Genomic DNA, 17,016 nt, shown 5'->3' on the forward strand with positions numbered 1-17,016 from the left:
GGATGGCTTTTCAAAACCTGGCACTGACATTATCGCGTGCCACCCACGCATGTGTGGATTGCCTCCTGCCTGACCACAGCAGGCAGCGGGGGGGGGGGGGGGGCAGAGCTAGGGCGGGCCTGGGGGGTGGGCCTAGGGTGTCCGGATTTTACAATCGTAATGCCATGCCATGTCCAGGCTCCGGCACTGAATAACCGGTTATATGTTGGCTTATGCCGTTTAAGTGCAATTTTCAAACCGTGACCTCATAAGCTGAACCCATATAAAGATAGGTCTGTTATTTATGAAGCCAAAATTAAGCCCTTTTCTTATGTAGTTAAGGATGGAATATTGGCACTTAACCACTGGCTCTGCCCCCGGAACATCCATAAGTTAGCCAGCTGTGGCATAGGCACTAATCCTGCTAACCAGCTGTAGCGTAGTGAAGGTAAGTTGTGCCTGGGGCGTTGGCAGCCCTGCCATCTTCTCCACCCCCTTGCTCCTTCCCCATCCCCTGCCGCATGTGCACCCCTTCCCTTCCCCTTCCTTGACACGAGCAGCATCTCCAGCTTGCTGCCTGCAACGGCCTTGGCTCTCCCTCTGTCACTTCCTGGTCCCGCGACAAGGAAATGATGGCAGAGGAAGAGCCAAGGCTGGCGCGAGAAGCAAAGAACTAGTGGCAAGGGGGATGGGAAGAGAAGGCATGCATGGACTGGGGAAGCGGAGAGGTGCCAGTGACCCACCCCCACTTACTATACCACTGAATATCTGTGATTAGCCATAGACAAGTGATTTAAGCAGACAGGAACCTCTCCTACCCGCATTAGCCATTATGAACATCAACCAGTTACTGCCTACATGTAAACATCATTTGCATGCTATGATTATAGAATACTGGCACATACATGTTGCTAACTGGATCCAGATTCGCAGGACAGGGTTGATCCAGTCCTGGTTATATCCCAGTGCGTGCTGGGACTTCAGTCTCGCTTTTCTTAGGGAGTGCAATGGGGAAATTAGAATTACAAGTCCCTGCATGCAATAGAATAAACCCAGGATTGGATTAGCCCCGTCCTGCAAATCTGGATCCTATTGGCAGTCTTAGCTGGAAAGCTAATGGTATAGAAGAAAACCACAATCCTCCCTTCCTTTCACGGTCTTGCAATCTCCAAAGTGACCATGAGGTGGCAGCATCACTCCACAAATCTCACTCTTCTACAGCTCCTCCTCCTCTTCTCCCCCCCCCCCCCAATTTTTTTTTAAATTGAAAAAGAGATTAAAGATGTGAATGTTTTCTCTTTGGGAATAACAGTACTCAAAAGTGGAAAATGTCAAACACAGAGCTAATAGGAAGTAAAGAGAACATGTCCGGGTTTTTCAGGACATATGATAACCCTATTTTTTACTCTTTCCAAAAATAGTAAGAATGAATGGGGCATGCAGCTAATAAGTAGATTTAAAACAAACCGGAGAACATATCTCTGGTGGTGGTATCTCTGGTGTTCTAGTAGGGGGTCTATTAAGGTCTTTAGAGGCAAGATAATACTGGTTCACTATTACCTATGGCTGTATCCAATATGGCAGCCATGACCTTTAATCCTCCAGCATATTGGATGTGGCTACAGCCATGCTCTAGGCAGAGGAGGGGGGAGGGGGGAAGCAGGTCTAGAACATTTTCATTTTGTGTTGTCTCCCGTACTGTGTACAGTGTTGTCTATGCCTACCAGTGCTTTAGAAACGATACGTTGTACGAGGGAGGGGCTGTTGAAAAGTTCTCAGCCCCACCAAGAAGAGAATGATGTGGAGCCACGAAACTTACACTTTTCGTTTGAATGAAATGAAAAGTGTCAAGAAAAGTGTGGAATAGCTCATAAGTTTCCTGGCTCCGCATCATTCGCGTCTTGGTGGGGCTGAGAACTTTTCAGCAGCCCCTCGTATTGTGACGTCATAGTACCTCATTCCACCAACGCCTAAGAGTCAACCTCATCGGTGATGTCACAATCGCTTGGTCTCCCTATTCTTGTGCCTATTTGCCAGATGCATTTGCCTCACTGAAATGAAAAGTATCAAGAAAAGTGACGGCTCCACATCATTCTCTTCTTGGTGGGGCTGAGCACTTTTCAGCGGCCCCTCGTGCAAGCAAGGGCACAGTTGGGTTTGGGAGGTAGTCTTTGTGCATTCATAACATGGTATTATTTATATAGCATTGCCGATGTACACAGACCTGTATATGATAAATAACATGCTTAGCCGCTCCATTCCTTCTAAAACGTTTGTGTCAGACCAGGGTAGACCTGAGCCTGGAGGTGGTGGTGGGATCGGAACCTGGGTGTGCTGTCATCACGGCCTAGTGGCAGAGGAGCAACTGGAGCCTGGGTCTGCCTGGTTTCCCAGCTATTTTGAAGGGGGTGATGTCACTGAAATCTCTGGAAAAGGAGAGGATTATCAGGTTGAAGCCTTGCTGACACCCTCTTCTTATCCTCTGCAAAGGGTCTGATCACGAGGTGGTAGGATAGTCTTTGCAACTCCCGTTAGGCTGCACGCTCTCTGTGTCAGTGTCACTCGTCTCAAGATCAAATAGCTCGCCAGCTGGGTCCGGTTTCAGCACCTCCGGAGCAACTAATTGATCAAGAGGCTTTGGAGAAGAGCAGGAGAAGAAATTTGGCAGAGTACACAGGACCAGACTCCCCAACAGTAAGAAACCTCCGGCGACACCGAACGAGGTTGTATAACCCCCTGTTAGATCTCGAAGCCAACCTGGGAAAACAGAGAAAGATTTCAGATCCAGCACAATTAAAACAGCAACAAAAGCATTCAATAATTAAAATATCATCAGACCATGAATATTACAACAATTCATATAAAAAGTTTTCAAATTTTTACGAAACCTTGGTGTGGTGGACACCTGGAATGCGCTTCCAGAGGATGTTATAGGGCAGAGCACGGTACTGGGGGTTTAAGAAAGGATTGGACAATTTCCTGCTGGAAAAGGGGATAGAGGGGTATAGATAGAGGATGACTGCACAGGTCCTGGACCTGTTGGGCCGCAGCTTGAGCGGACTGCTGGGCGCGATGGACCTCAGGTCTGACCCAGCGGAGGCATTGCTTATGTTCTTATGTAATTGATATCAGTCCTAATGTGAACAGGTAGATTATTCCAAATTGTAATGGCAGCGAAAGCAAAAGAAGAGTTGAGATGTTTATTCTGCAATCCTCTAACTGTGGAAAATGTAGTAATAAAGTACCATATAAGTTGGTGGAAGAATTATGCAATTGAGAAAAAAGCAAAATTAGATTATCTGAAGAGTCAGTCTAATACAGGGGTGTCAAACTCAATCACATTAAGAGGCCGAAATCCAAAACACAGGCTAAGTCGCGGGCCAGACTCTGCCCAATCTCCTCCCCAGACCCCGCCCCCATAATAATACTAATTATACCACCATTTTTTCCATTCATTTTTCATATACACACAATATAATCTTATTAACGCATAATGGTAATGGTTAACCACAAAATTAAACTACAGAAAACACACTGTATGCTTCTTAACATTCATACCTACCAGAACACAGAAAAACCCCTATGCAAATACGGGACCAAAAACTAAAAATACTAATATATAAAAACACACCCTAAGATTCAAGATTCTGCATGCAGTACAACCCCCAGAAAAAAAAAGAAACAAAATGTATTTCTTCCTGAGCAGTGCAAAAGATAGCAGATTAAAATGCTCAAAATTGACACAATTCAAACACTAACTTGAAAATAAAGCCATTCCCCCTACCTTTGTTGTCTCCCTCCCTCCATGCTGTGCCTCCCTGCGGCGGGTGTCTAACCTTCTGGCCGGCTCCAACCTGGCCATTTTATGCGACCTGCAGTCCGATGCCCCCCGGTGTCATCTTGTGGCCGGCTCTCTCTTCCTCACAGCCGTAGTGTGCACGGAGCTGCGTCCTGCACCTGAACCGGAAGCCTTCTCTCCGAAATCACAACGTCAGAGGGAATGCTTCTGGATGAGGTGTGGGACGCGCGAGGAGCCGCTGCATGCACATTACATCGGTGAGGAGGAAGGAGCCCGCCACAAGGTAAAACTGGGGACACCGGACTGCGGGCCGCATAAAACGACCAGGCGGGCCGGATTTGGCCCGCGGGCCTCGAGTTTGACACCTGTGATCTAATATATGATGAACTATGCAAGCTGGAGTAGAACGGGTACAAGTGGATCGATTTTTCACTCCGTCAAAATGACAAAGACTAGGGGACACTCAATGAAGTTACAAGGAAATACTTTTAAAACCAATAAGAGAACATTTTTTTTTTTCACTCAGAGAATAGTTAAGCTCTGGAACATGTTGCCAGAGGATGTGGTAAGAGCAGATAACGTAGCTGGTTTTAAGAAAGGTTTGCACAAGTTCCTGGAGGAAAAGTCCACAGTCTGTTATTGAGAAAGACAAGGGGGAAGCCACTGCTTGCCCTGGATTGGTAGCATGGAATACTGCTACTCTTTGGGTTTTGGCCAGGTACTAGTGACCTGGATTGGCCACCGTGAGAACAGGCTAATGGGCTTGATGGGCCATTGGTCTGACCCAGTAAGGCTATTCTTAAGTTCTTATTGCCCCAAATTTGGGGAAGGAGACTTGCGATTTGAGTGGAGGCGGGGCTGGGGATGGAGCGGGATGGGGTTGGGGGCAGAATGGGAATGAAATCCGGTTAAAAGTCACAAGGAACTGCAGTGGAAAATGAACCCAGTTTTGCCAGAATCAAAGCCCACTGTATTAACCATTAAGCTACTCCTCTCAAATTCATCCCATGCATGTTCCTGAAAATCAGTCTGGGTTGAGAAACTGCCTCAGAGAATGAATCCACCCTTCAATCTAGTAGGAGATTTTAAACCCCCACTGCACGAATGTTTCCAGCCTCTGGTCCAAGCAGTGTGAGATTTTGCATAGTACAGAAATAAACATAACAGCTATCAAATGACCCCACCTCACCCTTCCTGAAGAGAGACTTTCAGCTGGTCCTGATGCATTCCACTACCTGCAATGCTAAAGTCAAATGAAAGAAGCTATGACTACAAATCCCACAATGCATTGGAACGTATACTGGAAAATTTTGTAATGGGGAGATGTCTCCCTCTGGAAGCTGGCCACAAATATGCACAAGTCAGAGAAGGCAGAAGGTGAGCAATTCCTTACCAGATAAGGGGATTCCAAGCAGACTGCCAAAGCTCTCAATCATCTGCAGAATCCCAACTGCCCGGAAGACATTACCAATCCCTACAATCTCTGGCACGATGGAAAAGATCAGGGGGACCATGCCCGCAGAAAAGAATCCATACAAAATGCTTATTCCAAGGAGTGCGGCATAGCTGCTCCCCAGTGGCACCAAGATGATGGCAAGACCCGTCACAGAGGTCCAGACTGCAAACATATGAAGGAGCCGGATTCGGCCCCAATCGGCCAACCAGCCGGTGAAGATCCGGCCACAGAGATCAGCCCCAGCAGCAACAGAGATGACAAAGGCGGCCTGGTACTCGTCAAACCCAGCACCCCTGGCATGTGCCACCAGGTGAATGAATGGAACAAAGTATCCTATATTGATCAACGTGTTGGCCAAGACGTATCTCATGAAGGGCCAGTGATAGAGTAAGGTCAAGCCAAAGAGGGAAGAGCACTGCTGCAGGCACTTCTTGTCTTGGTCCCGCCTTGCAACCTCCTTCCCCAAAGCTGGCAGATCCTCCTTCAGGGTCAGCGGTCGGATGAGAGCTCCACATACCATCAGGTTAAAGGTCATGCCAGAGAGAATGATGAGGGCACCACGCCATGAGTAGGAGTCTATGAGGTATTGAAAGAGCGGTGAGAAGGCAGAAGAGAGCCCCACTCCAGTGGTGGATAAGGCGGTAGCTATTGTCCTTTTCTTCTTAAAGTAGCGGGTGACAGAGGCCATGACTGGCGTGACCACCAAAGCCCAGCCAAACCCTGTGAAAAAGACACGTGCAGCAATCTTAACACCAGGTGAAGAGAAAGCAGCATCCATCACAAGTTAGGTTGTTAACTGGTTCTATGCAACGAGGCAGTATCCTGCAAACTTTTCGGCCTGGCGGCACACTAAACCCAGTGCCCCGGCTGGAAGGCACTCGGAAGTGCGCGGATGTAGACGCGATGACGTCATGCGCGGAGGCCCTCCAGCCGTGACCCTGAACCTGTCACTTCGCCAGTGGGGGATCCTGGAGGAGGTGAGGTGCGGGTAGATAGACACCGGTGAAGAGGATAGTCATCGGCGTCAACTGACTGCCTACAGGACGTGCCTCTCACTGCGAGCAGTCAGCTGGCACCGGCGCTTCTCCTCCTTACTGGCGTCTTATCAGGGCACACCTAGAATCTGCGGTGGTACACTAGTGTGCCGTGGCACAGAGTTTGCAGTATATTGCAATATGGAATGGACTAAAATTTAGAGAATGACATGGTGCCAGAATTCATCAGAGAGGGTTTATAAGTTAATTACCTGAACCGAAAACAAAAAAAGGATTCCACCAAAGAGATTCCACAAGGAAAACAGCAGCACAAACACAAAAGAAACTGTGGAATTGATGATCCTGTCAGAAGTAATTGCTTTTTATGGGAACGGGCAGGGATGGAAGTAATTCCTTGCGGGGATGGGTGGGGACGGAGAGGATCCTGGCGGGGAGGTGCGGGGACGGAGAGGATCTTGACGGGGACGGAGAGGATCCTGACGGGGACGGGTGGGGATGGAGAGGATCCTGATGGGGACGGGCAGGGATTTCTGTCCCCGTGCAACTCTCTAGTTTGAACCCACAACCTCAGGGTACAGCAGGTATAGCATTAAACCACTTCACCACACTCTAGTTCTGGTTCTTCTAAGGGAAACGTAGCTAATGGAATTTGCAGCTCATGGAATGTTTTTACACATGTTAGCACTGAGGTTCATTTTCCAAACCCTTGACCAGTGGTGTAGCGAGGAGGGTGAGAGGTGCCCAGGGAGGTGGCCCCCCCATGCTCCTTCCCTTCCCCCATACATCTGTAACATCCCTGGTGCAAGAGGCAACCCCCCCCAAGCTGCTGTTGTACTAGCATCGGCTCTTCCTCTGATGTCACTTCCTAGGTGCAGGACCAGGAAATGACATCAGAGGAAGAGTCGATATTGGCATGACAGCAGCTTGGAGGTTGCTGCGCGCGTCAGGAACGTTAGAAAGGTACAGGGAAGGGAAGCGGGGTGAAATAGCAGGGGTCGGAGATGAGGACGGGTGCATGCGCCTCACTAATATGGCACCCGGGGCAGACCCCCCCCCTTCACCCCTCCCCCCCTTGACCATTCTTCCAGTGTTTTAAAGTCTCTTTCAATTTTTCTACTCCTGGCATGTGGAGGATTCAATTTTTGATGTGTACTATACCTGAAAGAAGTCCAATGCATATGTACAGGTGCACCAAGCTGGTGGCAAAAGAGGCTATAAACATCCCCAACCCTGCCACCAATCCTCCGGTCATAACCACAGGGCGCGCGCCATAGCGGGTACTGAGAGCGCTGGCCAAGGGACCTGTTGCAGATAAAAAATCAAAAGCTGTTTCAAGACCCAGCCAAACCAAACGCAGGCCACTACTAGGGCCTATAAGTAACTGCAATCCCACCTTTTCCAGCAGGAGGTGCTATAGAAGTGCTTGCCAATCTTTTTGTAGCTGTGAGCCCGTGACTGGGGCCAAATAAAACGACATGACTGCCGCCGAAGTGCAGGATAATGATGCACTAGGGGGGAGCCGCCCAGGTCGTGACCCTGAAATACTAGACAGCTGACCCATACATCTCTTTCTCCTCAATAACGGTTCTCCTGACCTATCAACCAATTGCTTTCACCTCTTCTAAGTTCAATCAATTTGTACCTTCTTTTATTCTTTTGTAAACCGAACTTCACGGTACTGTGGTATATAAACTGTTATCATTATTATTATTATTAAACTGTTATTATTATTATTATTAAACTGTTATCATTATTATTATTATTAAACTGTTATTATTATTTGAGGCTCCAACCTACAGTCATGCAGGAGAGCTGGCTGGGGAGGATGCACACAGCTTCTGCAGTATCAGCCTCTTCCAGCAGGAGGTGCTATGTAGGATGGTGCAGAAGCACAGGCTACGGGGCGCTCAAAACTTTTACAGTCCCTGCCTCTCCCAGCAGGAGGCACTATTTCTGTCTTTTTTTTGTGTTGGGGAGGGGGGTCACTGTGGCTCTAGATACTGAATTCTACCTGCCTCTTGCAAAGGACTGTATGCTGCTACCTCACGGTGTCTTTTTGGTGGCCCTTAGCCAGGGCACTAGCTTTTATTATGTTGCATAACAACATGAAAATGACAAGACCTGGTGTGACCAAAGGTCCATTTTGCCCAACGCCCTGTCTCTAACAGCAGCAGTAGGCAATGGGAGCTCAACAGAAATATGTACCTTGCCTGTAACATGCTTATTATTTCAAGCAGATATGGTTTAGAGGTGCGCTGAACTCAAAAGTAAAATACTTAAATGTCACGTTCAACAGCCTGTGACAGACCTGCCAAACATTCATCTACTCTCCTTGGCACCAGTTATCCTAAATTAGGGCCCCTTTTATCAAGCTTTTTACCACAGGCCAGAGAGGTAAATGCTCCGACGTGCATTCAGTTCCTATCTCGTTGGCCCGCAGTAAAAAGCTCTGTTTAACTGATTTGTAACCAAGAACTCTTAAAGCCTTATCCCTGTATTCTACTTACATGAACTCGATGTCCCTACAGTGTGACTATTACTCTGTCTTTCTCCCTTCCCACAAGTATTCTCCCTCTCTACATGTATTCGACGACTCACTGTAATTATTTTCGCCGATTGTCCAGCTCTTCTTATTGTAAACCGCCTCAAACTACTAACCAACCCAAATATTGTAACTTTTAACCCCATACCTCAAACTCATGTCTGAATTGTTTTAAATTTGATATTTGAATTTATTTTGTAAGTTTCTTCTATCTTAATTATAATATGTACATCGCCTAGAAATTGTAATAGGCGATTCATCAAAAATTAAATAAACTTGAAACTTGCTTTGGCCGGTATATAAAAATAAAATGATTATTACTGCTGTTTGATATAAGGGGCCACTTAAACTGTCCTCAAGCAGCCACAAGAAGTTAATGAAGTTTATGATAAAAGGCCCCCCCCACCCCCCCACCCACCCCGCTCTGGGGTGTAAGTTCAAAACTAATAAAACTAACCAAAAAGTCCTTCTTGGAACTGGGTAATCTGGCAGCTCTGGTGAGTTTATTGTATATCTGATATGACCTTCAGTTGTATGTTTCCCCTGCTCTAACAAGTTTATTGTATATCTGATATGACCTTCAGTTGTATGTTTCCCCTGCTCTAACAAGTTTATTGTATATCTGATATGACCTTCAGTTGTATGTTTCCCCTGCTCTAACAAATTTATTGTATATCTGATATGACCTTGTTGTATGTTTCCCCTGCTCTAACAAGTTTATTGTATATCTGATATGACCTTCAGTTGTATGTTTCCCCTGCTCTTACTTGTAAATCGCCTTGAACCTATGCAGGTATAGTGCAATCTATAAATAAAAGATAAGATTAGAATCTAGGTTGTTAGGAGGTGCCAAATCATAAACCATAAAAGGTAATAAACAAATATGCAATAATTTTTTTGTTTGTTTTATACGTTACACCTCTTTCACCCATAGTATACTGGCTCTCCCACCCCCACCACACACACACTTTTGTATTAGGAGACCTATGTAAAGAATAATAAACACCCCTCTGGTGGCCACCTCGTCCATGTCAATCCAGAGAGGCTAGCTGAATCCTAGTTTTGTCCTTATTGCATACCGAGGGATGTCTAAGGGAAATCAGAACTACAACTCCCTGAATGCAATGGGGCAAACCTAGGGCTTGATCTCCATCTCCAGGTTGTTCTGGGTGAGCTGCAGTGCCCATTCCTACCACTAGGTAAAAACCAAGACGATGACAAGAGAGTTCCGAGTCCCCCAAGCCCCTGCATTAAAGCATCATTTTCAGAGACAGCAGAGACTCTGAGCTGCTGGATAATGATTTTAGGGAGGCCCCCCCCCCCCTGATCCGCTTTAACAGCACACTCCCGAGTCGCAAGTACTTCTTCTTGGCACACCTGTACAGCGGGCACTGAAGGACTGGGCCCCTGGAGGCAAGTCCTGAATCTTTCTCTCTGTTCATCTGCCTGCTCCTTGCAGTGCTGATTTTAGAAGAAATAACAGTAGGGTGTGCAGTCAGTTGTCCAGGAGCTGCTCAAAAAATTTCACCTGGATTTGGAACACCAAGTTACTTCCTCCAGCAAAAGGAGGATGGATTGAGCCATCCGGGTTTTACTTTCATTGCTTTCAGTCCTCCTTTTGCTGGAGCCATATGGTAGATCTAGTGACACGAATGCGTGACACACACACAAGAAAGAAGCTCTAGGAATAAATTGGAGAGGGCACAAGACGGGCAACATCTACTCACTGGCACACTGCTGCATGGCGATGCCAATGGAAGTGACCCAAGAAACTCGGGCGGCCAGCTCGTCAAAGTAGTCCACGAACTCCACGAAGAAAGCCCCGAAGGACCGGATGAGGCCGAAGATCAGAGCCGTCTGGATGAAGGAGCCCAGCACGATCATCCAGCCCCAGCCGCCATCTGGGGGCTCCTGGTGCACTCGGGGCGCGGGCATGCTCCCCCCCGCTGCAGCAGGGCTGGAAATGAGAAAAAAGGAGGGGGTTATCAAAAGGATCAGGATTAAGGTAGGTGCTGCAATTTGGAGATGGGGAGGGGAGATGTAAACAGCAAGGGATCTATGGGAGCTCTGCAAGCCCAGAAGTTTCTCTGATAGGGGATTTAGGGTTATTTGGTGCATTTGGGAGCCAGACCAGTAAGCGTCTCGGATCCTGTTTCTGCAGGACTGGGATTGCTGTATAAACAGTACTGTGGTGTTGGGAGAGGGGGGTCTCAGCCATTATTCAGTGGTGGCTGATCTAGCACACGCATGTGACAGATTCCTGAAGGAGCCCCAGCCGGGACCAAGTATCATCATTGCTCAACTAGAGAGGTGGGGGGGGGGGGGGAGTGCATGAATTAAGAAATAAAGAGGGGAAGCCTTGGCTCTAACTGAAGACTCTCAACACTGGAGCAAGCCAAAAGACTGGTGGCTGGCAGAGACAGGATTGGAACATAAAAAACTTTTGTACTCTTTCTTTGGGATCTTGCCAGGTACCTGGGATCCGGGTTGGCCACTGTTGGAAAGAGGATCCTGGGCTCGATGGATCCTTCCATCTTGCTCCTCAGACTGTTTGTGTGTGACAGTGCCTGTGTTGGGAGACTGCAGTATGCTTCGATTAGAAAACCCAGGCTTGCCAACCACAGCCAGAATTAAGCGGAAACAGCTGGGGGATCTCTACAGAGTGATCATTCTATATATATTTGTTGCCAGACTTGAATTGATCTCTGGCCTGTCCTAAAGGGTCAGGGGAATAGTTTGATAAGCTCCCCGGATTGATCATAGGAAATGAAGCAGCTTCAGAAGGAAAAAAAAGTGTGTGGGGGAACCCCTAGAATTTACAAACACAAGATTGTGTAGGCTGAAGGAAGGCTTACCTGGGGGCAAGATTCCGGTCTTTTCTTCTAAGATCGGAAGGCAACTCTGAAGCCGGAACATGGAAGTTAGGACAGGTAAAGTGCTGGAGTCAATGGGTGGACAAAGTCCAGGTGTAGCAGGTGAAATATCATAAATCAGAATATTCTTTTCAAGGGGGAGGGTGGAGTTGGGGAGTAATTTTATAAGATATGTTATAATATGTTATATAACGTGTATATTCTATTTTAGTTGAAAATGTGATGAAGGGTGGGTGGATGGGTGGGGGTTATTACGCTATTAGATTTTATGTGTTAGATATTATAGTGCTATATTGGAATTACTTCTATGATGTATTTTTGTGCACTTGTTATTTTGATTTGAAAATGAATAAAGATTTTTTTTAAAAAAAGAATATTCTTTTCATACAGAATCTAACATGCTATCAGCTTAGCATGTGGCTTTCTGTTTTATAATCACGAAGGAAACTTCCGGAAGTGTTACTTGACGCTGGAGTGTCAAACATGAGACGAGACGGTGGCACCTGCCAGGCTAACCCGTTTCTCGAGACACGAGATTTTGAGGATCAAAGCCCATCTCGCTAGGAATGCATTTGAGTCAGATAGACCACTTACTCCTGGAAGGGATTTATTACAACTTTTGAGACACCAGCCCAGAAAGCTTCAGGGAGCTTTCCAGAATACGGGAGGGGGGGGGGGGTGCTGAAAAGTTCTCAGCCCATCCAAGCAACTTCCTAAACTGAGCGTTATTTTGCCACTGGAGCTGAAAAGAGCGTTTAAGTGCCAATTTGCAGAAACAAAATTCTCCCGTTTTTCACATTGTTTCAGATCATTGATTGAACCGAATCCATCGTCATTCTCTGCTTGGTTGGGCTGAGAACTTTTCAGTCCGCCCCCCCCCCCTCTTACATTGGCAATAATCATGTCCGTAAATAAAAGTTTAAGTTTCAAGTTTATTCATGATATTTGATTGAACGCTTTTCCAAATTACAAAGCGTTGTACAAAAGGTAAAAATCACAATATACATAATATGACCTACAGGGTAATTGACTTTTAAAACCACGGGAAACAATAGGAATGAGGGGTAGAAATACAATTTTTGAAGAAAAAGTACATAAAAGGGAAGTACAATAGGAGGGTAGGGGGAAGAGTATTAATGGCAGAAGAAAGATCAAAGGAAAAGGCTGTTAGTAATCATGTTTTAGGGGAAGATAGTAATCTTAAGGTATTACAGCTGCAATGAACTTTATTGTTATTTTTTTTTTTCAGTTAAAGCAGGGGTGTCCAATGTCGGTCCTCGAGGGCCGCAATCCAGTCGGGTTTTCAGGATTTCCCCAATGAATATGCATTGAAAGCAGTGCATGCACACAGATCTCATGCATATTCATTGGGGAAATCCTGAAAACCCGACTGGATTGCGGCCCTCGAGGACCGACATTGGACACCCCTGAGTTAAAGGCTTCTTTAAAAAGTGTCAGCTCACAGGACACACATACAGCACATAAAACCCCGCGTCACAAAAGACTTAAAATGCTTTCTGAAAAAGCCAGGTCTTACAAGCCTCATGAAAAAACAAAGTAACTGAGCCCTGTAGGGAGTGGCCCAGCTACCTTTTATAATCAGCACACAAATCTGCAGGCCAGGATTCTGCAACCTGTCCCGGTGCTCCCTTATACAGCCGAGTTTTCCAATAAAATTACAGGGGAAATTTGATCTCACTAAAGAACATAAGAAGTTGTCCCCGCTGAGTCAGACCAGAGGTCCGTCTCGCCCAGAGGTCTGCTCCCACGACGGCCCATCAGGCCTAGTGCCTGAACAGTGGTCCCTGATTAATTTTGTAACTTACCTCTAATCCCATCCCTATAATCTACCTCTACTCTTATCTGTACCCCTCAATCCCTTTGTCTTCCAAGTTCCTATCCAAAGATCCAGGTTTATTTATTTAACTGACTAGCATATGGTTAATAATAATAATAATAATAATAACAGTTTATATACCGCAATACCGTTAAGTTCTATGCGGTTTACAATAGATTAAGCGAGGTACAAACTGATTGAATTTAAGAGGGGGGAAGAGGAGAGTTAATAGGACCGGAAATGCGTTTGTTGAGGAGAAAGAGATTAATAGGACAGAGGAATCACTATGGAGGAGAAAGAAGTCCTCGCTGCCTTTATAATGGGTGGCAGTAGGAGGCCACACACTAATGGGAAAATATAGCCTGCAGTAGAAGTGGCCTTAGCGCGTGGGAATGACCAGCGCAAGGATGTACTGAGGTCACTTTTACTGCAGTTTGGGAAAAGGGCCCCTTAACCTCCACTGTCCCAAGTACAAACTTACTTGAATGAGCGTCGGAATGAAGCTGGGTTTAGTAAAACCCAGGGTAAGTTTTGTATCTAGGGCAACTGAGGGTTACGTGCTTAGGGTCACAGGGAGCTGCAATTGAAATCGAACCCAGTTCCCCAGGATTCAAACTTCTTGGGACTTTACTGAGAGAGGAAAAGATGACGGGACATGGAGGATGTGCGAGAGCAGACTAGGCGGGCAGTGGCATAGCAAGGGCGAGTGCACGCCCCCCCCCTGGCACAAACAGCATCACAAACTCGCCACCTGCATTGTGTCTGCTCTCTCTTTCTGTTGTCACTTCCTAGACGCGGAACCTGGAAGTGATGTCAGAAAGGCCCGACACCAACGGGGGGCAGCAAGCTCGTGATGTTGCTCGCACCGGGAAAATTAAAGAGGTACAATGGAAGGGAATGGGTGTACGCACGGGGCGGGGAGGGGGGTCAAAAAGGAATGGGGGTGGAAAGGAGGACAGGTACCGGTGCCCCCCTACCAAGGGGAAAAAAGCCTCAGAATACAGAGCCTACTGCACAATTGATTTGTGGCAAATGAATCAGCAAAAATGTGGGGATGGGGAGGTATGTTATGCGATTTAATGGGTTTATTCCTGATGAATGGGATGGGTGGGGAAGGGGTCTTTTTTATATGCATTTGACAATAATTGTTAGAATGTCAAGTGATTTGTACAAATTATCCGATTGAATTTTGTACACTTGTTGCAAGAGTTAAAACTGAATAAAGAATTTAAAAAAAAAAAAAAAAATGCCGAAGTTAGCTTATACATTGGCTATTTTTTTCTTTATTCATTTACTTCTGAAATTCTTGTTAGTCCCCCTATTTTATTTATATTTCTTTATATGATTTTTTTTGTAAGAAATTTTATATTTTTCTCACTAACACTCTTAGTTCAGAAATATAGATCTTTACATCTCTAAACTAGGATCAACACGTCTCATTTTACCAGCTACGTTGTAGAAATCTCTCGTGGGCCTATAAATAGACAGACATGGTTTAACGGGACATAATCAACATGGGCTTTGCGATCTGATATGTTTTTGAAACTCATAATAAACGTGTGGTTAAAGATGAGTCAGTCGAAGCACTGTTTCCAACATAAACAGGGCATTTTGACAAAGTCTCTCAGGAAAAACTCCCGAGGAAACAAAAAGTCACAGGATAGGAAGCGGTGTCCTGTTGTGGATTGGGAGAACTGATTAAAAGAGGAAGAGGGAATGATGAACGAGGCAATTAAATCTGCAGATGACATAAGTCAACCAGAAATGGAAATCACTCTCTTTGTGGCCTTATAATAATAAATAGTCTTCCGAGTGATATATATTTGATCAATACAAAATATAGTGGGGGGGGGGGGGGGGTGATATTTATATTTTGTATTGATCAACCAGAAATGGTGCATTTTTCTACTTGGTTCCAATATCGTGGAACAATTTATCAGTAAAGTTAAGGAAGGAAGAATCATTTCAAAATTTTAATAGACATCTAAAAGCACATTTTTTTCAAATGGCTCTCCCGAATTGAAAAAAGGAAAGGGGACCGCAATCTGCCTTAATTTGTACCGATTCGTGTCGATTTGGATTTATTTCATATAACAGTTTTAGTGGCTATGTTTTAGAAATGTTCATTTCTTTGACGCTCTCAAGCTCTGCCAGTGACGGATCTGTGAAGTGGGCTGTGCCGGGAGTTGTATTAAGACCTGCACTAAAATAGGGTTCATAGACAACTCGGCGAAAGACAAAGGCGCGCGCCGACAACTGAGCGCAAGACGGAGGCGCGGGCCGAAGAAAATTACAGTTTTTAGGGGCTCCAACAGGGGGTTTTGTTGGGGAGCCCCCCAGTTTATGTAATAGAGATCGCGCCAGCATTGTGGGGGGGTTTGGGGGGTTGTAACCCTCCACATTTTACTGTAAACTTAACTTTTTCCCTAAAAACAGGGAAAAAGTGTAGTTTTCAGTAAAATGTGGGGGGTTACAACCCCCCACACCCCCACAACGCGGCGCGATCTCTATTAAGTAAAGTGGGGGGGGTTCCCCCCCACCGGAGTCGTAAAAACTGTAATTTTCAGTGGCGCGCGCCTCCACACTGCGCTCAATTGTCTGCGCGCGCCTTTGTCCCAGCGCGCTTTTGACCCGACACCCTAAAAATAGGACTGTTTGCTATCAGGCTGCTTCAGAGACTTTCCATCTCTTAAATTTGTTTTATTTTATTTTAAATTTTTTATTTCTTTGACTTTTGATCTTGGAAATGTATTACATATTTTTATTTTAATCAAGTTCTTGAGCTAGATTGTGAGCCTTCGGGACAGATAAGGGTCGTTTTTCTCAAGTGCCTAATTTCATTTTAGTTTGATACATTGTAAACCGCAGGAGCGGTAGATCAAATCTTAAATAAACATAAGATTATTTAAAATTGTTAAATCATAAACAGATTGTGAGGAGTTGGGGGGGGGAAGGGAACAAGGCATCTAAATTGAATAAATATTTTAAAAAAGAACAAAAAAACCTATGTTATATACTGCTTATAGCTTAAGTGGTTTACATTCAGGTACTCAAGCATTTTCCCTATCTGTCCTGGTGGGCTCACAGTCTATCTAATGTACCTGGGGCAGAGGAGGATTAAGTGACTTGCCCAAGGTCACAGGGAGCAGCAAAGGTTTGAACCTATAACATTAGGGTGCTGAGACTATAGCTCTAACCACTGTGCCACGCTCTCCTCCAATGCAATAGCACCAGTGAGCACAATGAAGTCATTGTGACATCACTGATGAGGCAACACGTCAAGCTTTTTACTTGGGATGCGAGATATGGAGACCAAAAAGGGCGAAACATAAGAAACCCAGGTCTTTCCCTACTCTGCACCACCCTAATATTGTTATTCTGTGTCCACAGGCTGATCCACTGCATATGACGGGGTGGGCGAAAATGTTGTGAACAACCCGCCCCTCGGCACTTTAAGGTTTCAGGTTTATTCAAAAATCTGATATACCGCTTTATCAAAATTCAAAGCGGTTCTACATAATATAAGAGCAAAATA

At 45.7% G+C, this 17,016-nt stretch overlaps 1 protein-coding gene across 1 annotated transcript; it reads right to left on the minus strand.

Moving 5' to 3' along the window:
• Nucleotides 1–1,928: 1,928 nt before the first annotated feature.
• On the minus strand, nucleotides 1,929–10,756 carry LOC117350615 (monocarboxylate transporter 13-like). Its single transcript, XM_033925013.1, has 4 exons — nucleotides 10,499–10,756; nucleotides 7,388–7,531; nucleotides 5,172–5,954; nucleotides 1,929–2,736 (listed from the first exon to the last, which is right to left on the minus strand). Exons 1-4 carry the CDS (start codon nucleotides 10,704–10,706, stop codon nucleotides 2,477–2,479), a joined length of 1,395 nt encoding a protein of 464 aa, XP_033780904.1. The 5' UTR covers nucleotides 10,707–10,756; the 3' UTR covers nucleotides 1,929–2,476.
• Between the last annotated feature and the right edge of the window lie 6,260 nt (nucleotides 10,757–17,016).

Source organism: Geotrypetes seraphini, chromosome 16 (genome assembly GCF_902459505.1).
Source record: "Geotrypetes seraphini chromosome 16, aGeoSer1.1, whole genome shotgun sequence".
Classification (NCBI taxonomy): domain Eukaryota; kingdom Metazoa; phylum Chordata; class Amphibia; order Gymnophiona; family Dermophiidae; genus Geotrypetes; species Geotrypetes seraphini.